At 36.2% G+C, this 23940-nt stretch overlaps 1 protein-coding gene across 1 annotated transcript; it reads left to right on the top strand.

Moving 5' to 3' along the window:
• Positions 1-450: 450 nt before the first annotated feature.
• On the top strand, positions 451-18464 carry LOC100375652 (tyrosine-protein kinase fyna-like). The gene is made up of 12 exons (XM_002730608.3): positions 451-480; positions 4487-4591; positions 5573-5666; positions 8863-8961; positions 9338-9441; positions 9812-9961; positions 10664-10819; positions 12820-12965; positions 13202-13315; positions 13860-14010; positions 14430-14561; positions 16668-18464. Exons 2-12 carry the CDS (start codon positions 4537-4539, stop codon positions 16865-16867), a joined length of 1401 nt encoding a protein of 466 aa, XP_002730654.1. The 5' UTR covers positions 451-480; positions 4487-4536; the 3' UTR covers positions 16868-18464.
• The last annotated feature ends 5476 nt before the right edge of the window (positions 18465-23940 follow it).

The following is a 23940-nucleotide window of genomic DNA, read 5'->3' as shown; positions in this document are numbered from 1 at the left end:
ATAGCGGAGAAGTCGTCACTTGCGCACGTACAGGAATAAGAGTCCCATGTGGCGATAACAAAGAAAAAACGCTAACAAACGCAATGGCTCATGGGTAGGCGCTAGTTAGACAATGGACACGCTATGGCCGTCGGTCATATGCGCAGCTGACGACTCCCCGCTTCAATATTATTTAAGCACTATGATCAAAATTCAAATGTTTGTATGTTTATTGAGAGAATGACACCGCATGAGATTGTTTACATGTTTCTATTCATTGTTTACACAGCCTGGTCTGCGCAGTGTGAAGGGTGTATCCGCAATGGAGAATTTGAAGGAATACCTTGTGCCCATTTTTGAGAATGGGTATTTGAATAAAACCACTAAATTTCAACAACTTTCACTTATTGTTTTCTATTTTAATTTGAAAATCGCGAATATAGCCAAATCTCGCGATACCTAAAAGTCGTTCAGGTCAGTCCATTACCAGGAAGTAACAAGGTTAGTTTCATACCCGATTTTGATTGTTTCTAAACACTGATTCAGCTAATTGTAACTCCTTGGATTGAAATAATCTTAATTTTTAACGCGTTTGTGTGATTGAAAAGAGTACCATGTTCGTGAATTTTCTAGAAAACCAAACCCTAAATGCGTAACGAGTGCAGTGACCATCATACCTTGAGAAAACGCCCGTTTCATGCGTTTTCATTTTCTAACAAACATGGGTATCATTTCGAATTGCCCTCCATGATGTATTGAAATTTAGATGTTACTGATGTGAAGAGACAGTCATACTATGACAGTTTATAGACTTTACCGAACAATCGTTTATACAGACTCGTTTATATTTACTATGGCATTGTATATTGTTTTGATATGGGCACAATGAAAAAATATGAAAAGAAAGTCTCATTCTAAAGATATTTTAATTTCTAGCATACTTTTCTAATGTGACTATCAGACTAGCGTAGTTGTGTTAAATGGTGGCGGTCATCACAAAGCACATGTTCGAATTTCATGTAAACAAACAATGTATTTTACACGCATTGTGTACGTCGCCATGACTAGCACTTTTCTTGAATGCGAAATCAAACTCACAGTGGTTTAAAGTTAGAACAGTGGATTCTGTGTAAAACCAACATGTATCTTACAGGTTTATTAATTTTAATAACTCATATACAAGATCTAATGCATATCGCATACACCTCACTGCATTGGCGGAAAACATTTTGCAAACACAGTATTATACAATGTTTCAAGCAGTGTATCCTCAATTCAGCTTTTTTACTGTGTCCATGGCATTTTTTTAAGTGAAAGAAATCACATTGACAGCAAGCACTGCCAGTGTATAACTATTGATGTCAGTACAGCTAAATATCTATAAATCTGTTATTTAGCATTTCGGCATCTTAGTCATCAAAAATGACAGGGACACTTTACACCACATCTTTGAAAGTGGGCGGCAATTCAACCCCCTAGCCCTAGATTCATCCGCGGTATAATATGAGAAGGATCGGTCTAAAGTTCTGGTGAAGTTTGTCGTCGATAACGAGTAACGTGTTATATTGCAATACTACTAGTAGAGTGAACGTGTCTAATACAAAGTAATACAAAGATTCAACGAAGTTTTATCTGCGCGGGCCATTGGTGCGATAACTGCTTGGAGCGGTAATTGAAAGGATCGGGGAATAATAATTCAGTACGATGTATACAAATCATCGCTGTCTTAACGCGCTGACTAGTGATCAGTGGTGTAATATGCCTTTAGACAAAAAGCTCCGAATGTCATTTATTTTTTTGCTTTCTTTCAAGCTACAAAATACGTACGTTGTCCTGTATTCAAACGACTCACAGTCAGCTGATCACGTCGCAGTCAAAAAAAGTGTCAGACTACTGATTATAGATTTAAGCTGAGTGAACCAGTTGCTATGGTGATGAACTTTACCTTTTGCACATAATCAATGCACGTAATACATCACAATCACAGTACATTGTCTAATTGTGACACCGATAGATGGTCGCTCGAGCATAACTGCGGTCTTCTTAGACGAAAAGTATATACTTACTGAACAGAAACGGACCCTTCGACCATAATAAGTTTGACCTATGACCTTTCGTCATAATAAGATTGACCTATTTTACTTCCTTATTTAGAGCGAGTGCCCATAAATATCTGAGAGATTTTGCAAGAGTTAGATGTAAAGGAATTTTGCAGTGGTAATTTCGGGAGCTAAAATAAACATGATTAAAGCGCGGTAGTCGTCGCGCTGCGCATGTGTGACATTTGTGTTGATAAACATTGATTTTCCCATAATCCAATGCGTTCTTCAAATGGAAATCACAAGTATGAGGTTTGACCTGGGCGCGACTTGCTTTGATTACCGACAGTGACTCCTTCGATACCTTCCAATCACATGAAAATTGCCTAATTAAAACTTGGAAACGTCTCAGTTCGTACTCGTTGATCTGCGAAACAGTCAAAGTCGCCATCTTTGTTTATATGAGACCCATATAGCTCGCACATGCGCAGCACGAAGACTACCGCGCTTTAAGTGGAAAACAATCAGTAAATCTCATTACGAGTATGTGTGACTAACACCACCTGGTCTAATAGTACAGACAGTGTTTAAATATACAATCGATACCAATAATTTGGAACCATACTGACATAACCTGACATTTACCATATACCAATAAACATGACTGTGCTCTTGAATTATTAATTTATTTCATTACCATGTACATGTACATTTTTTGAAAGGACATGCAAATATAAGGGATTCTATGTGTTACTATCTTTGTGACATAACGCACGTTTTCTTGCGAACTAGCAATGTCGCTTCTACAGCACACTCAAGTATTCGTAACTACGCGTGCACTTTGAATTAATAGTACGTACCAGTAGTTTAAATCGAATTAGCACACAGTATACTGTTGAACATGAAGTATGATAAAGTAAGCAAGTTTTCTCAGTGTACTATCGGTCACAGATAATAAAATATTCGAAGTTATCTATAACAGCTGACCCAACCCTTTTCAGTGCTGGTGATCTGTGGATGAACAGTTTTACGACTACGAGTTTTACGGCATTCTGTATATGGCATTTGCGTTGCTTTCCCTCTTAGTCTGACGTTTGGTGGCGCAGTTTCGGAAAAACCGAAAACAGAGTGTACTGTGACAGAAAGAGGGCGTGGCTACAAATTATTTATTTATTACAAATGTTCATTTCAGAGCAACAGAAACCAAAAACATGCAATGGCACGTCAAAGGCAAAAGGGTTTGATACGTACCAAATAATACCATAGCAGAAGAGACCAGTTTGGATAACAGGAGTAAATCGCTAAAAACTTGTTCGATATTCTGAACGCTATTACCGACAAAGTATGAGATTTTCATCGTTCACAAAATAAATCTGCATAATGTTTACCTTATTTTTTAAAGCCAGAAGTCGTCACCAGCGCACGTGACAGACGGTAATAGCGTGCCGTTGTTTACAATCAAGACCCTGCCCACGGATAACCAATTAATTAATTAATTATCCGTGAGCAGGGTCTTGATTGTAAACAACGGCACGCTAATAAATAAATAAATAAATAAATAAATAAATAAATAAATAAATAAATAAACAAACAAATAAATAAATAAATAAATAAATAAATAAATAAATAAATAAATAAATAAATAAATAAAATAAATAAATAAATAAATAAATAAATAAATAAATAAATAAATAAATAAATAAAGTCAACTCAATCAATCAATCGAGTCAACTCAATGTAACTCGATTCATTCAGTCTTTAAGTTGTAGATAGTTTGATGGGATAAGAATCACTGGTCTAAATAAATTCTGCTCTTTCTGTACAAATTTAGAAAAAAATTGTTAGAAAATACACACAAATGTGCAAAATGTTTTATTTAAATAGTCATCAATAATCATCCAACGGTGTCACGTTACTACATTTAAAGTTAATATGATTGGAATCACCTCTTCCCCAATACATTATATAAATAATTTATGAGTTATACAAACATCAAAGTTGTTTCCATTTTTTCATCACTAAGCTAGACTTTCTCCTAACTTATCACAATATATTTCCGTGGTAAGTCGTGACCATAAAATATTACATTGTTATACTAGTAATTCTCGTCAAATATATAATACCAATGAATCAGTAAACTATAGCATCGATGTATTCATCGTTAATACGATGATTTTGAGTTTGTATGACGTAATCACCGTTTTTATTGGGCTATATGTTTGTTCAAATGTAAATTATTTTCTGTGAACAAGGTTGATTGTATTTTTTAAATGTTTATTTCCTACGGATACTAATTCGCAATCGCAATGAATGCAGTTTGTTCAATCAGGGTTTCAAATTTCAAGTTTTACAAGCACAATTTTAAAAAGTATGTTTTTACTGTCCTATTATTTTTTTATTTTCTTTCTTATAATAAATAGCTAAATCACCACGATTTATTAATTTTTGTCCCCTCGCTTGAATTGCAGCTGGTACTTTAGCAACATCGACCCTGAAGAAGCCGAGAACAAAGTTTAAAATGGCAACCCAAGTAAAAGGGACGTTCTTGTTGGGAGACGCTGAAACTGAAATAGGTCAGTGACGTCAAAGTTAATTTGTTTGTTGATTGGATTATTTCAGTGCACGAAAACTTAAAAGGCAGTGGTCGTCGCGTTGCGCATGTGCGGCATTTGTATTGATAAATATTGGTTTTCACTAGTCATCACTAGTTCCAGTGTTAGGTCAAACCGGTGGACATATATCGTCACTCCCAGAGTATTCACGCAAATTAACCACCTAAATTGGAACCCTTAAAGCCACAATATAATTATAAAAAATCTTAGAATGATGTTCGTTGCATTTAACAATGATAAACTTACAGAAAATCCGTGTTTTTCCCTATCGTTTTCACCGCTAACATCGATTGAATCCACTATATTATTTGAGTGAGTTTGTGACCGGAGACGTCACCAGGTGCGCTATAGAAGGGGGTCTATGATTGGTTGACTAAACCTGTCAGAGATCTCATTTAAATCTCTTTATATGAGCGTCGGTTCAGATGTATGTGGTGAAAGTTACAGTAATACAAAATAAGATGTACGCGAAAGAAATAAACCAATTACAAAATAATAAAAATAAAATAAATTTTCTAAAATAAAATTAACTTCAAGCCGTAAAATACATAACATGATACATGCTCAATGCCACGTTTCCACATAATATAGATCTGTGACACGGGCGGTGAAGGCAATATATTGAAAAATAGTTTTTTTTAAATATTTTTTGTAATAACACATTTTTCCTATTTCCTGTGGCGCAACTAGAACAGCGTTTTCAGGCCATGATAAATAAAAGACCAATGTATTTATGAAATAGTATGTTTTTATCCACACTACATATTTAAGTGTGTTTTACGCGTTATATATATCAAGTCGTTGTAGTTACTTCTCTTGACAGGTTGTGACTGGCATGGTACTTTCTGTTAGAGTATTAGTTATTAATTAATTTATAAAAGTTATAAATTTGTAAAACATACAATGTTCTGATTGTCATGTAATTCCTTGTTTTCCATCAAGGTAAAATATATGTTGCCCTGTATTCATACAACTCAAGATCAGATGATGACCTCGCATTCAAAAAAGGCGACAAATTACTGATCAAAGATACAAGGTGAGTCAACCAGTTGTCATGGCAATGGCACATGTAATGCATCACCGTTACAGTAGATTATCTAATTGTCACGTCGATTTAGGGCCACCCTAGCGTATCTGTGCTCTACTGGAAAAAATATAATTCGTGAACAGAATTGGTCCTTTTCCGGCAACAATGATTTGGTAAAAGCATTCCGAAACGTTCTCACTTGTCGCCGAAATTCAGAAATTAGAAACAAAACGATTTACATGTATGAGTGCTTTTATAGATTTTATTACTTGTATGTTTCGTTTTACGCCGTTTTTAAAAAGCTAATAGAATATTATTATTATAGTACAGAGAGTTTGACCTTCCGTCATATTAAGATTGGCTTGTCTAATTTCCTTTTTAAAACGAGTGCCCGTAATTGTCCAAAGAAATTTGCGGTGTGTGTAAAATATATATGTTGTGGAAGGAACATGAATCATGATAGTGTGCACTACGTCAGCATGTACTATCCAACTTGAATCATGATAGTGTGCACTACGTCACCATGTGCTATCGTACATGAATCATGATAGTGTTCACTACGTCGCCATGTGCTATCCAACATGAATCATGATAGTGTGCACTACGTCGCCATGTGTTATCGAACATGAATCGTGATAGTGCGCACTACGTCGCCATGTGTTATCGAACATGAATCATGATAGTGTTCACTACGTCGCCATGTGCTATCGAACATGAATAATGACAGTGTGCACTACGTGGTCATGTGTTATCAAACATGAATAATGACAGTGTGCACTACGTCGCCATGTGTTATCGAACATGAATCATGATACTGTTCACTACGTCGCCATGTGTTATCGAACATGAATCATGATAGTGTGCACTACGTCGCCATGTGTTATTGAACATGAATCATGATAGTGTGCACTACGTCACCATGTACTATCCAACTTGAATTATGATAATGTTCACTATATCACCATGTGCTATCGAACATGAATCATGATAGTGTTCACTACGTCGCCATGTGCTATCGAACATGAATCATGACAGTGTGCACTACGTCGCCATGTGCTATCGAACATGAATCATGATAGTGTGCACTACGTCGCCATGTGCTATCGAACATGAATCATGATAGTGTGCACTACGTCGCCATGTGCTATCGAACATGAATCATGATAGTGTGCACTACGTCGCCATGTGTTATCGAACATGAATCATGATAGTGTGCACTACGTCGCCATGTGTTATCGAACATGAATCATGATAGTGTTCACTACGTCGCCATGTGTTATCGAACATGAATCACGATAGTGTTCACTACGTCGCCATGTGCTATCAAACATGAATAATGATAGTGTGCACTACGTCGCCATGTTCGCCATGTGCTATCGAACACGTAGTGCACATGTTCGATAGAACATGAATCATGATAGTGTTCACTACGTCGCCATGTGTTATCAAACAAGAATCATGATAGTGTGCACTACGTCGCCATGTGTTATCGAACATGAATCATGATAGTGTTCACTACGTCGCCATGTGTTATCGAACATGAATCATGATAGTGTGCACTACGTCGCCATGTGTTATCGAACAGGAATCATGATAGTGTTCACTACGTCGCCATGTGCCATCAAACATGAATAATGATAGTGTGCACTACGTCGCCATGTGTTATCTAACATGACTCATGATAGTGTTCACTACGTCGCCATGTGTTATCGAACATGAATCATGATAGTGTGCACTACGTCGCCATGTTTTATCGAACATGAATCACATAGTGTGCATTACGTCGCCATGTGTTATCGAACATGAATCGTGATAGTGCGCACTACGTCGCCATGTGTTATCGAACATGAATCATGATAGCGTGCACTACGTCGCCATGTGTTATCGAACATGAATCATGATAGTGTGCACTACGTCACCATGTACTATCCAACTTGAATTATGATAATGTGCACTACATCACCATGTGCTATCGAACATGAATCATGATAGTGTTCACTAAGTCGCCATGTGCTATCGAACATGAATCATGATAGTGTGCACTACGTCGCCATGTGCTATCGAACATGAATCATGATAGTGTGCACTACGTCGACATGTAATATCGAACATGAATCATGATAGTGTGCACTACGTCGCCATGTGTTATCGAACAAGAATCATGATAGTGTGCACTACGTCGCCATGTGTTATCGAACATGAATCATGATAGTGTTCACTACGTCGCCATGTGTTATCGAACATGAATCACGATAGTGTTCACTACGTCGCCATGTGCTATCGAACATGAATCATGATAGTGTGCACTACGTCGCCATGTGCTATCGAACATGAATCATGATAGTGTGCATTACGTCGCAATGTGCTATCGAACATGAATAATGATAGTGTGCACTACGTCGCCATGTGTTATCGAACATGAATCATGATAGTGTTCACTACGTCGCCATGTGTTATCGAACATGAATCATGATAGTGTTCACTACGTCGCCATGTGCTATCAAACATGAATAATGATAGTGTGCACTACGTCGCCATGTTCGCCATGTGCTATCGAACACGTAGTGCACATGTTTGATAGAACATGAATCATGATAGTGTTCACTACGTCGCCATGTGTTATCAAACAAGAATCATGATAGTGTGCACTACGTCGCCATGTGTTATCGAACATGAATCATGATAGTGTTCACTACGTCGCCATGTGTTATCGAACATGAATCACGATAGTGTTCACTACGTCGCCATGTGCTATCGAACATGAATCATGATAGTGTGCATTACGTCGCAATGTGCTATCGAACATGAATAATGATAGTGTGGACTACGTCGCCATGTGTTATCGAACATGAATCATGATAGTGTTCACTACGTCGCCATGTGTTATCGGACATGAATCATGATAGTGTTCACTACGTCGCCATGTGCTATCAAACATGAATAATGATAGTGTGCACTACGTCGCCATGTGTTATCGAACATGAATCATGATAGTGTTCACTACGTCGCCATGTGTTATCGAACATGAATCATGACAGTGTGCACTACGTCGCCATGTGTTCTGGAACATGAATCATGACAGTGCGCACTACGTCGCCATGTGTTATCGAACATGAATCATGAAGTCCAGTACATGTGATGATAAAATGTGCTGTCGATCACAAATATTACAAATATTATATTAGTTGTTCCAAATCCTTTGCAGTGATGGTGATTGGTGGATGGCTCGTCATATTAATGATAATAGAGAAGGATATGTGCCAAATAATTACATAGCGGAAGAGAACAGTATTGAATCACAAGAGTAAGTCACTAAATATTTGGTCCATATTCGGAAACTGTCATAACCTCCCCCCCCCTCACCGCCAATGTAATTGTTGTCATCTTTTATCACTTGCATTTTCCATATTTATTATTGTGAAATTTTGCTCATTCTGTCAAAAATTAACAAAGCAATTGTAGAAAAATACACAAGATGTGCAAAACAGTGTCACGTTACTATGTTTAATATAATATGATTCGAATCACCTCCTCCCAATCCCACTATATAAATAATTTATTTGAGTTATTTTATTTTATTTTATTTTATTTTATTTTATTTTATTTTATTTTATTTTATTTTATTTTATTTTATTTTATTTTATTTTATTTTATTTATTGTTCCCTCGCCTGAATTTCAGCTGGTACTTCGGCAACATTGCGCGTAAAGATGCAGAGAAAAAGTTACAAATGGAGACCCACGTGAGAGGAATTTTTTTGATCCGAGACGATGAGAGAGAGAAAGGTGTGTGACGTCAGGGTTCGTTTGTTTGTTGATTGTTTTTTTTTTTTTTCAATGCTCGAGCGGACGATTCAAAAGTGTTTCGATGAGTGAAAAATAGAAGTGTCTGAAGACAATAAAAATAACTACTCAAGTAGTTAAAAACACAATTTCGAGTAGTGAATTAACATATATGTATATCCTATGTTGCTATAATTCCATCGGTCAAATTATTATTTTTTCAAGTTTTCTTCCGTATTTTGTTTTTTCTGGTTCATAATACGTTTGTATATGAATTGCCAAAACTTGATTTTATTTTGATTTTGATTTTCAGTAGTGTCATTGTACACTTATCTTGAATGAATGTTAACCAATGACGTTTTCTAAATTATAGGCACGTACTTTGTGTGTATATTGGATTATGATGCTACCAAAGGTTACACTGTCAAACATTACAAAATTAGAAGTATGGATGCCGGTGGTTTCTTTATTGCACAGCATACTGTGTTCCCCACTCTGGACGAGTTAGTGAAACACTATAAAAGTGAGTGTTATAAATTAATTAGTTAATTTATTTATTTATTATTTTATTACTAATTATTTGTTATTATTTTGTTCAATTATTTGTTGTTTTGTTTTATTAATAAAGGGAAATCCACACGCAGATGAAAAAACTTAAGGGGAATGAAATTTTAAGTTCTTTTATATCCCTTTACGTTCTCTAACTATTCAGCATTTTGATTTTCCAGCAAGGAATTGTGGGTAAAATGTAACATTACAACATCTGCTGCAAAATATTAAAAAAGGATTACATATCTTGAGAAATGCTGATGCGATATAGTTTAAATTGCCAGTGTGCATATTAGCTGTGTGTATAATAATAAAAATTAAAATTTTGCAAAATGCAATAATGAATATTTTCAGTTCTGTATTCTATAAACTACTGTTGCCGATTAATTATATAGAATATCTGAAGTATTGGGCATTTGGTGTAAAAATGTAGAAAAGCAATAATGATACTTCTGTTGCCATGAAATGTATTTGTATAGTTGGCAACGGTAGACTACCATATCCGTAACTTTCAAATAAATTGAAGCCATCTCCTCACTTGACACTTGAGTAAAATGCATTCTCCGTATTTGTAGAGCTCTTCCAGCTGGGATCGCTATGTTGTTAGCCTTGACTTACACTTTAATAATCTTTATTATTATTATTATTCGAAATAATAAACATATTTACTCTCCAGGTAGCGCAGACGGTTTATGCTGCAAACTGACGGTGGCGTGTTCCAAGGAGAATCCTAACACACCAGGACTTGGCCACGATAAATGGGAAATACCGCGAGAATCACTCACACTCATCAACATATTAGGTTCGGGAACATTTGCCGACGTCTGGAAAGGTAAGGTTATTTGGATAATACTGACGTATTCCACTGTAGTACTGCACCAATCAGAGAGTGTCTGATTGTGACTCTTTTGCTACCTTGTACCACAGTCCCTCTAGTCCCTCACCTTTTCTTTGGTTACAAAAACTCAAGCTGTGTTTATCCAAGTTCGATTTTGGTATATGTTCTATGCATATTTTCCAAGATAGTGGTTGGCTTTTCCTGAAAATTGTCCTCTTCTTGTGGTTACACTACAACTAAAAAAATTATCTGATCTGTTTTTCAAATCATTATGAAATTTTAAAAAAATTCAATGTTGGTGTGATTAGCAATTTTCAAGATATATGGTAAATTTTGACTGAAATAAAACGTAGTGAACAGAATTTTTACTGGTGATGTTGTTAATATGCTCTCCTAGATATGTCAATTAGATAAGTGTGGTTAACCGATATGATGTTTTTTATTATGTAGTATAAAAGTACTTTGACCCCCCCCCCCCCGTCAAATCTAGCAAGCGAAATTTTATTTATATATAACTGTCATGAATTAGTTTTCGCGTATCTGTAGTCCGACTTATTTAGCTGATTACTAGTGAATGGCTGTGTTACTTTTGTCATCATTTAGGCTCATGCGCGGTTCTGGACGGAACTTGACTCAGTGATTTGGAACTAATTATGATATAACCGACGCTATCTGGACTACTATTTCTGACAGTTGGTATTCGCAGTTAGTAATATAGTGAACGATTAATCAAAAGATATGACGTGTCGAGTACTTAGTTTGATTGGCTATGTGCAAGTTGAATGTGTGAAGGCCACGCCTTAGAGTCTTTTAACTGCTTTGTAATTGGTTAAGGTTTTGGACAGTGTCTTATAGAGTACTCTACTAACCGACTAAAGACGAGAGTTGACGTATTTCGTTGTGCGTGTCTATTTGACTGTAAGGAATAAGTGACTTTCCCGATCCCGTACCTCAAGCGGACGAGATATAGAGACCAGACGAGATTTCCCCCCCCCCCTGACACGCGTGGAGAACCCCCCAGAGGAGAAGAATTTCCCCCTCATATAACACTGTACCAATATTTCGGATTTAGCAATTGCTAATATTCTATAAGGAGCATTGTGATTAATACAGTACGTGTATGGCGAGTATTGTTCTTGCTTTTATATTATTATTAGGAACATTTTACACCACACATGGTATATATTATTCTATAAGGGGATTGAGATTAACACAGTAAATGTAATATTATTTTGAACAACATGAATATTAATTATTTTTATGATGAATTAATTATTCTTGTCCATGCTAGGTTCGAATTGTTCTCACTTAAATTTTAACCAGTATTTTCCTTGCAAAATGTATTGATATATTTTACATTTATACACTGTTGCTAAGCAATGAAAATATTGTTTGTTTGTTTGTATTCATCCATTCGTTTTTTTATTTAATCTAGACTCTCAATGGGCAAAGTAATAATAATTAAGTTATGTTTTTAATTGTATTTTCAATCTAGACTACTACTTTCTACTACTTTGATTTATCGTATTCAAACAGTACATTCTTGATCCTGTTTACCCCTTGTTGAAAAACAAGATGAACATGTCAAACGAATTGACGAATTTTGAGAAGGCGCCAACTTAATTATTCACATATATCGTACATCATACTATTATCCCGTTATTATTCACAGTACACTCGATAGTTCAATTGTTCAATGCATAATTAATCCATTGAACGTCACAATTGTTCCACACATTTTTTGGTGCACAATTTTGCAAATTTGTATGTAATCAAAAATTCTTTATTTATAATTAATTTTGCACCAAATGAGTATCATTACCCATCCCCAGAGGCCCTGTTCAAATGTTTAAAATTTACTTTGTGAAACATGACACAAATCTACACTCTATAGATGTACGATATATTTGTGCAATTCATAGTTCAAACTTATCGATCAATATAGAGAAGGAGTAATTAATTCACAATATTTCAATATCCGCTTCGGTTTCTAGGACTGTGGAACCAAACTACAAAAGTTGCTGTGAAACAAATAAAACCTGGTGCCATCTCGCCGGAAGTCTTCTTGGGTGAAGCCAACGCCATGAAAAAACTGCGCCACAATAATCTTGTGTCCTTACTGGCTGTTTGCTCAGACATGGTAGTTAACATTTCACATTTTATACTCTCTAATTCAAAATATATTGTAAATGTCACTTTTTCTATATGTGCAATTTATTTAAACGGACATAGCGTGCCAGAATACTCACTTCCAGTCATGATTGTCGAACCTGTGTATTCTTTGATACCTCATGTAGTATGTCGTCTATTAATTGAATGAATATCAATTACATGACTGTTAAAATGGTTTATTGTAAATAATCTAAAATATCACAGGAGCCGATTTACATAGTAACAGAAATGATGGCAAAAGGCAGTCTGTTGGACTATCTGAGAGAGGGCGAAGGTCGCCATAGTAAGCTTCCTGACATGATTGACATGGCAACGCAGGTATGACCAAATGCACAGATTCATTACTTCATAAGCTAATCCAGAATCGCAACTATTTACATTGTTGTGCCTGATTGGCTACTCAACGCTAACACCTGGCAGTCAGACCAATAAAAAAGAAGCTTCTTTGTTGACAGTTTTTTTTCGACGTATACAAATTCTTTTATAAATGCTTCCAATCAACTGGAGTGTGGGTGTTCATTATCCAAAGGTTTATATTGCAGGTGACTAATACCTGTTCATTAATCGATGGATTCGCATCAGTATTATACCCTATATGTGAATGGCCGCCGAGATCTCGTTTAGATCGAGAGTGCCACTGATCTATATAAACAAGATATTTGGAAAAGTGGATGCGATGACGGAAGGGCGTGAAACAGTATTTGAGCGACAAAACAAATCTCATGGTATTATCGTACTCAAAGAGACCTCGTCAGCTTTTTGCATATAAGGCCCATTTATCTTATAACGTTTGTTTCAGATAATTCACACTCCTTATATGTTGACGTGTAATGTGGCTTTATTAATTTATATGTTAAACTAGATTGCAAGTGGGATGGTCTATTTGGAGAAAGAAAATTTCATACACAGAGATTTGGCAGCGAGAAATATCTTAGTTGGCGAAAAGAACGAATATAAAGTTGCTGATTATGGATTATCAGGAATCGCCGAGGATGAATATGTCGCAAGAAAAGGTACGAAATGATATTTTCGGAGTCGTGTAATACTTTGTTGCATCAAATCCACTATTTCGTTCACATTAGTTTGTGTAGTATTGACTGAAATAGTTCTCCAAATGATAACATCATAATTTGCATCCATCTGACATACCACGCAAGATTGCAGCACATGAAGACAATGTGTGCGTGTAGGAGCCGTTGGCCACGCGATGACTCTGTTGAACAAAATTTCAAGAACATCTAAATTACGTCCTGTTTGAGATTGACAAATGTACACAAGATCTCTCGCTTGAAACTATTTTAGCGCTGTTTTGTGATCTACAATTCAATTTATGTACAGTCTCACATCACTCTGAAACAAAAATTATATGGCACAAGGAGTGACGTCACAAGTTCCTCGTGATTCTTATACGTGTGTGTTTGTGTTCCGACAGGAACAACGTTTATCATCAAGTGGACAGCACCCGAAGCTGCACTGTGCAGCAAATTTACAATTAAATCTGATGTTTGGAGTTTTGGAATTCTTTTGACTGAAATCGTCACAAAAGGCAGAATGCCTTATGCAGGTATGTAATGCTTAATGACATGTAGATATTCTTTCTCACCATGCCAATCTAATTCAGTAGAAAAAGGTGTACAACTGGGTAGGTACAAGAGCACTAATCTAAGGATTCAGTGTATTGTTGGTTAAGTGTATTGTTGGGTACAAGTTCGCTTATCTAGGGATTCAACGAGAAAAGGTATGTTGTTGGGTACAAGAGCACTAGTCTAAGGATTCGGTGTATTGTTGGTTAAGTGTATTGTTGGGTACAAGTTCGCTTATCTAGGGATTCAACGAGAAAAGGTATGTTGTTGGGTACAAGAGCACTAATCTAAGGATTCGGTGTATTGTTGGTTAAGTGTATTGTTGGGTACAAGTTCGCTTATCTAGGGATTCAACGAGAAAAGGTATGTTGTTGGGTACAAGAGCACAAATCTAAGGATTCAGTGTATTGTTGGTTAAGTGTATTGTTGGGTACAAGTTCGCTTATCTAGGGATTCAACGAGAAAAGGTATGTTGTTGGGTACAAGAGCACTAATCTAAGGATTCAGTGTATTGTTGGTTAAGTGTATTGTTGGGTACAAGTTCGCTTATCTTGGGATTCAACGAGAAAAGGTATGGGTACAAGTGCACGAATCTGGCAGTATGTTATTGGGAGGGGCAGTATGACTGTCTTACGTCAGACTGGCTTTGACATTCAAAATTTTATACGAGTTTATGGGTAAATGCATTAGGATATCATAAACATAAAAATAATATTTTTTTAACATGACTAACCCAGGTTAACCTGGATCTAAGATTGGATTTTTCAATATTATATAACATAAGGTAGCATTTCTTTGGGTAATGGGTTTCTGGCATTTTTAATAATTTTGTCCAATACCTAATGCATTTTAATGCTGTGTGAAAATAAATAGGAAATCTGCCACACTCACCCAATACTGCAACATTTGGAGCATTGCAGGAGATACCCAAAAAATAACGACAGGCTAGAGATTGTACACATTCCAAACATAAATGATTTTCAAAGCCCCATACCTCGGAACCATAAGTTAATATTGGTAACACCATAGTGTCAAACATTTTAAAAAATACATCAAAGGATAACATACCTGTAATTTTTGTAACCCTGGGAATATTGAAAAATGCCTTCTTTGCCTGTTGTGATAATATTTTTGTTGCTTCAGACCAAGAAAGTCGGTTTGAAAAAATAACACCTAAATATTTATAATATGGCACCACTTCGATTTGTTCCCCATCGTAAGTCCATTCCTCATTTTTTGAAAGTTTACCCCCAGCTTTGAATACAATCACTTTAGTTTTAGATAAATTTACAATTAGTTTCCACTTATTACAATAAGAACTCAGTGTGTTAAAGTGTCGCTGTAAGCCAATGACAGTGTCAGAAAATAAAGCGACATCATCTGCAAAAAGCAAGCACATAATTTCAACCAAATCCGGTGAAAGTTGTATGCCCCTCTGAACCCCAGAATGTAACTCGTGTGCCAATGATTTCAGATGGCATCCTTTTCACTTGTCTGATATTAAATAATGTTTCAAACAGAAACCATTTGAAAAGTACTTCATGTGGAGCACGATATGCTCACTCCCGACACTACTTCATTTATATTATGGAGGTCATTTTTATTTGACTGTGCCGTGTACTTGTCTGTTGTTTTGCTCTGTTCTTGCGTATTGTTTTGTTAATGGTTATGAGTCGTTTTTTGTGTTCTTGGACTTTTAAATTTACCAATGAGACTTTGGATAAAGATCTACTTTATTTCCACTGTGGCATGTCTGGCACGATGGATAAACACAATGAGGGGTATAGCTGCAGTTCTGTAGCTCGCTAGGTTTCACTTTAACCATGGTTTCGCGTTAACAACACGACGAACGAAATAACCGATAGCGAAACCAAGTGAGCTAAAGAACTGCAGCTAGGAGGTGTAGTGCGTCAATGTGTGTTTTTATAAATGAACGTGTGACTGATTGTTGTGTGCTATGCAAGGCACACGTGCATAGATTGCCTATCTGCGATATGTAATGATACCATACTTTATACATGTTTTTTTCTAGGTGATATCGTTATTGATATAATAAATAACATTTATCTCATTAATTACTTTACCAGGTATGAATGGCAGAGAAGTGTTAGAACAAGTTGAACGTGGATATCGTATGCCAAAACCAAGGCACTGCCAGGATAGCTTATATGATGACGTAATGCTGAAATGCTGGGCCCACGAACCACAAGATCGACCAACATTCTATTTTCTTCACGCCTTTTTAGACGACTATTTCATTAGTCATAAAGTTTGTCATCAGCTTTAATATTATTACCGTGATTGCTTGTTTCATTATTTTATTTCATTATTTCAACATTGAACTATGAAAAAAGTTAAATATCAAATGAAATATTATAGATATTATGTGTGTCCAGTTGTTTGCGGAAGAAATTATGGCGTTCCATGGGTTTAAAAATAAAATGTGCATGTAATCCATAATGTCCCTATTAGGTTATGTTAATTCATAAATTTATTTCAAAATAATATTACGTAACCATGACAAATCCCCGTATTGCTTTATCTACAGTACGTACTTTACATATTTTTAATATATTGCACATATTATTTGTCTTTAATAATGAAATATTATTTCATTTTTAAATTGTCAATAGTCAATATACTGTAATTGCTGCCATTTGTAACGTATTTCTGCCAGTCTTGGTGGAAGATGTGATTGTGAATCATAAACTACTAGTACGTCAGACATTTGCGATTTGTTTCCCGGAAACTGTTCTACGCTCCTTTAAACTCTCGTGAGTATTGGTCACAATTGTCTGCAATATACTATTTGGGATGTTCATGGTCACGTGATATCAGTACGTCATCAATTCCGACATATTGTGTTATTCTGGTTCGTATCTAGACGTATATTAATCACTAAAATAGATATGTATAATATCAGTCTATGGCGGCGCAAGTTAGTAGTAACAAATGTTTTACTTGAAATGCCTATAATCCTTCTATTGGTGTGAGTGTGTAGATTGATGGCGTAAACATAATATCACGTGACTGCAGTAGAAAACCACGAATAGTGTATGACCAATAATTACATTCGACTCTTTTAATGTTGAATTTCAATCGAGCACATATTGAGCCTTGTATGGAATCTATCGATGTCTCGAGAAATGTATCTGTTCTAACTTGTATTTGCATAACCTAGAAAGTTACTTGTTTTAGGTCTGGTTTCACAATATTTACTAATTCATTTACTAATTCTTAAAAACATGTTTTAATTAGTCCACGGTATTCCAGGTTACGATTTAGTGACGTCGCCGTTTGATATTTTTGACCAATGAAATGTATTTACGATATGTATGATGACGGTCTTCTTACTTCTATGTGTTGTATCCGGTATGAGATACATAACTATATATTCGAACTTCCTTATATATGTTAAAGTTATTTGTTATTTGCATTTTATTCCGTGAATCAAAAGCGTGTCTTTATGAATTTACTTTAACTTGTAGATATAAATATGTGATAAATTAGCCTCAATTGATTGATGGACGTGAGTCGGACAGTTGATTGACATCTTTTGATTCACAAACATAACCCATGTAAGTAACAAACGTTTCATGCACTGTAATCGACATCATATTCACGTTGCGCATAACCTGTCATGGGCATTGCGCATGACGTTATCCAGCGTACGAGACGTCATACCCCCATTGCGCATGTCACAAGTGAAAGTCACTAGACTTCTTCAATTAGCAATGTGTAAGTGTCTGCAAGGTTATTGCAGTTCAAGAATCAGTTCAAATTATTGCAAATTATTCCACTCAAGAATGGTTTTTAAATATGTTATCATATATCACCTATACAATGAAAAGTTTCAAATAAAGAATATGCAAAAAAGTATGGAACATGGTGTAACATCATTATTTGCATTTTTATTACTATTTACCTCATTATTTATATAGACCCTATATAACAGGATATGTAATTCCCACCTCCAATAGACATCACATAATCGTATATAACATAAGATACCATAGCACAGCAGTATAATATGAATATGTATGCAGATAATTTACATATGTATAACCTTGTATGTCAACACAGGGTCGCTGTATCTGTGTACTCGTACATGATATCGATATGTGGGATGTCGTATATTCACCGATAGAGGACGCTAATGTGATGAATGACGTCGAATGGTCCGTTAACCAATTACTAGTACATTATGTTTTCATGGGTTTCTTCCCAAACGCAATGTAGGAGAATTCGCTTCAATGGCGGTACCTCTGATGCCAGTATGTTGTGTGATGTAGCGTTGTGTTGTTTATTGCGAAGAATCGCCAATGTATTATTTGAAGCTTTTCAACAGTCCCCACTGCAAGGATTGTCATCAGTATGTGGCCTAGTACTGAAAAAAAATTTACAGTTGGTCGAACTATTATTACAGACTGTCATTTGATCCTTATAACAGTGCGTATTTGACGCAGGTACCGCATTACATCTTTTGATTCCATGCGTCCGTTCCTTTGACGTGGCGCGCAAGCATGGATCGGTCTTTGCAAAATATTGAATTCATTGTTAAGTCTAATTACTTCACAATTCACACCAAAAGATCTGCCGTAAATATAGTTACTATACTATTACTGAAAGCATAACAACTTACCTCGTGTATGCGAATATTACTGTGCCTTTCACGGTCATCGTGGTCGTTTTTCACAACTGTGTTTCTTTAGTTAAGATTAAGATTAATAAATTGAATTGATTTACATAGTTGGATTGCAGCCCTTAACTTATCCGGTTGTAAAATATCATTCCCATCGCAGACTGTGAAGAAAATTTTCTACTCTACGATTTTGTCTGTGATATAACCAGCAATTTGACTGGGCAATGCATTGAAGAAAAGAACTCTAGTATTGCCAGAGAGGGCACAGTTCAATATACGTTTGCTTTATAGAATCTGCCAAGGTGCAGTGGGGAAGCGATGGGGAGGCGTAATCGACACACGTAATCAGAATTACAGCACAATTATCTAATTGTTGCGCCTATAGATGGTCACCCGAACATAACTGCCGTCTACTTGAAAGTATGTAATTCATGAACGAATCGGACCGATCGACCATAATAAGTTTGACTTATGACCTTACGCCACTCCGTCACCATGTACTATCGAGCATGAATCCCCCCCCCCACTCAGGGTCCATAGGGGGCCGCATGCGCGTTCCCATTTTCTCGGGAAAGAGGGTACTTTTTGACGATCTGTCTCGGGAACATTTTCCCCAGAAAATCGTAGAAAAGGGGGTATTTTTTGCTTGTTTTTCCGAGATTCTCAAAATAGTGTATTTCAAAACACTTCCCGAGATATACAAAAAAGGGGGGTTTAAAAGGAGTTCTAGACTGAAAAGTTCCCTAGATAGGGGGTGAAATTCATCGGAAAAGCCCGTGAAAGGGGGGGGTAAATTGTCTTCTTTTCCCTAGATAGGGGGGGGGGGAAATGAGGGAACAAGCATAGCCCCCCTAAATATAGGGAGTGGGGGGGCGGGGCATGAATCATGATAGCGAGCACTACGTCACCATGTACTATCGAACATGAATCATGATAGCGTGCACTACGTCACCATGTACTATCGAACATGAATCATGATAGTGTGCACTACGTCACCATGTACTATCGAACATGAATCATGATAGTGTGCACTGCGTCACCATGTACTATCGAACATGAATCATGATAGCGTGCACTACGTCACCATGTACTATCGAACATGAATCATGATAGTATGCACTACGTCACCATGTACTATCGAACATGAATCATGATAGTATGCACTACGTCACCATGTACTATCGAACATGAATCATGATAGTGTGCACTACGTCACCATGTACTATCGAACATGAATCATGATAGTGTGCACTACGTCACCATGTACTATCGAACATGAATCATGATAGTGTGCACTATGTCACCGTGTGCTATCGACGAACATGAAATGTGAAAAGTTATTTTTTCGTCTTATTAAATATATATTACGTTTTATTGTATCCGCTTTCATAATTAATCGTCACAATTTGTTTACCAGTAATGTTCTTTTGTTCTCTTGAATTGCAGCTGGTTCTTTGACATCATCTCCCGGGAAGATACCGGTGATAAGTTAAACACGGTGACTCAGCAAGATGGTTGGCGGGATGCTTGGCTTGTTTCAATGCAACTGTGGACGATTTCAAAATGTGTTTATCAGCCTGAGTGAAAAATAGATGTGACTCACGATGACAATAAGCCTACTCAAGTAGTTAGAAACACAAAACAAATCAAGTATTGATTAAACCACAGTCCTTCTATCCCGGACTATGATTAAACATATACTGTAGTACGCAAGTTTATCGCGGATTTATACAAATAGTTACCAGCTCAAATTTCTGAACTGGCTAGTCTGCAGGTGAAAATAAAGTCTCTCCGTATGTGAGGGTGGTTTCGCGAGAAATTGCATGATGGTCTAAACAAATCCTCCAACACCGTGACTCCCACGAAGACCCCATTGTGCATGTATTATGTTGCTATACAGTTCCACCATCGAAATTATATACTTTTCATTTTTTTCTTCAAATGGCGGTGGTCGTCTCACAACACGCGTCGCGAAGACCACCGCCCTTCAACATTTAGTTTCCCCATTCATAATACGATTGTATAAAAATGAATGAATGAACGAACGAACGAATGAATGAATGGCGCCTATCACGATTTTCTTTAATTTTAGTTTTTGTTCTGTTGTACGCCTATCTTGAGTACAAGATGTCTTCTAAATTGTGAGCACCTACTTTATGTCTGTATTAGATTACGATTATACCAAAGGTTACATTGTCAAACATTACAGAATTAGAAGCATGGATACCGGTGGTTTCTTCATTGCTCAGTGTGCTATATTTCCCACTCTGGTAGAGTAAGTAAAACACTTTTTTACATAATGGATCGTGTTGTTGGGAAGTATTCACATTTGCTCAATCGGTCTCTGCTGCAAACTGACGGTGGCGTGTTCCAAGGAGAATCCTAACACACCAGGACTGGGCCACGATAAATGGGAAATACCGCGAGAATCACTCACATTCCGAACAAAGTTTGGTTCAAGACAGTTCGGCGACTGTCTATGATGTAATACTTTTAACCGATAATGTTATAATTAGACCCACCAATGCTGTAAAATGACAAATTTTCTGATATTTTAATAATCGTTTTCAACCGAAATTATTATGAAAATTTTACTGATATTGTAGGAGCATTAATTAATCAACAACCACTATAAATTAACCATTGAAACATATTTTAAACCGAATCATAATTATTACAGTAATCAATATGTGTGTGCTGTTTATTTAATATCCGTATGGTAATGTATACCTCTTATGTCTTGATTTAAAAAATAATAATACATGGGTATATTTCGGATAACATCATTTATTTGGCGTTCATAATCAATTTCTTGAAACACATGCTGGTGCATCAAGGTCACGAGAAGAACAGGTTTATTTTTTTACTTACTAATATATTTTTGGAAAAACCTGAATACTTTTATATTTGATCGGATGGTACTAAATGAGTTTTTCAAAAAATTAAAACAAACTGGTAATGATGTGTTTTGCATAATTTTAAATCTCTGGGACGGCATAGATAAAGTGCACGCTAGAAGTTCTTACCACATGCACTTCAACTATTTTTTTTACTTATAAAGAGTAAATATTTCACATATCCACACCTAAATATCGCCATTCACATGCAATTTACGAGTTTCGAGCCCCTCCGTTACCTTAGAAACTTGCGTGCTCTGGTGTTACCAATTTCGTGGTGGCGTGACTTCCCCACGGACACGTTTGATAGCTCACCAGAACGTCAGGAGCCGGAAACCAACGAATCAATTCCGGGAGCCAGATATCAACCTTCTTTTCTCGCACGGAAACCGACTGGTAGCGTTATAACTCGAAACTCGTCAATTATTTGTTTGATAACCCCGTGTTCCATCCCGTATAACGTAGTTGTAACCATTTCAAAGACGAAGTTCTGAAAAAAAAACAGTGTAAACAGGATATCGTTTCAAACATGAATAAATGTGAACGTACATATATGCAAAATAATATGTGGCAAACGAACCGAAGTATTTCCTATAAACACTGGAGGGCGCACTTACAAGCGGCCGGTCAAGTTAATTACTGTATAAGGTAAATCTCTTTTTAGCTCTAACACACAAATTACCACATATTGTTTGTAGCTCCTCGAACAAACTGTGTTATTTTTTAGAATCCCTACCTCTGGGATGTTTTTTCTATAGATAACAGGGCCTTGACTTATAAAGCGCACAATGCCGTACAAGGCCGTATTTGACATTCTTTCCAGTCTCATTTGTATGTCATATATGGTCGAGTGAAGCGCTATATTAAAACCGTTTTTATCCTATGGCTTCTTCGTTGTGTCAGTAGCTCATCGTCGACAGACATTACTTGTTTCAGCGAAGATTTTCATTCAGCCTGACTACGCAGTTTGAATCAGTTTGAAAAATCGATATAATAATGTATACTAAGTATACTGTACTTTATTTTAGCTGGAATTAATTTTCGCTGAATAGACTTTTTGGGTGTTTTGTATGTAATTTTTTTTCACTGATTTTTGACGAGTTGAATGTAAAATATAGGAAAAAAGGTATAAACGCTGGATTTTATTTTCATTGAAACATTCTTCTAGCAAAAATAGCGAATTTTGGTTCCAAGCGAAAATAAAGTATTCCACAGTATTGCCTGGCGTCACGTGACCATTGCTACATAACTTCTTTGTGTGGATGAACCTAATATACACGACACCTTTTTTCATATATAGCCACGTTCTTAGCACGGTTAGTTTAGTGACTGTAGACTGTACCATGGCTTAGCTGATCTGAAGAGAAGAAGTTCGAGACTTGGAGCTTCCACTAGAAAAAAATATCATCATTACAATAAAACTTCGAAAGAAAATGTCGTCTCAAATGTACAAACACTACTTAATGTAATTCACCAATCTGATTAAAATAAGATCCTCGTTTTGGCTTTTTTTTTTTGTATATTTATTTTATTTCATTTTGATTAGTATCAAATCAAAGTAAAATACTAAAATAAAAAAGGCATTGATAACAAAAGTAATAACAAATAAAATTAAAAAAAGTTTATAGCCAAAATAACTAAAGCCCTATACTACACCAGATTTTATTCAGATTGGTAATTAACAAAGCAAAATGATATGTGGCTGGCCCCTATCTTGAGAATGTGCAAAAGTATACCCCATTCACATAACAAATGTGCTCCTTCTAAGAAAATCGTTCTATTCTGACCGTGACATGGGATATGAGCACAAGCCGTTTCAAA

Source organism: Saccoglossus kowalevskii, chromosome 18 (assembly GCF_978046115.1).
Source record: "Saccoglossus kowalevskii chromosome 18, keSacKowa6.1, whole genome shotgun sequence".
Lineage (NCBI taxonomy): Eukaryota > Metazoa > Hemichordata > Enteropneusta > Harrimaniidae > Saccoglossus > Saccoglossus kowalevskii.
This window is presented reverse-complemented; position numbering and strand designations above follow the sequence as displayed.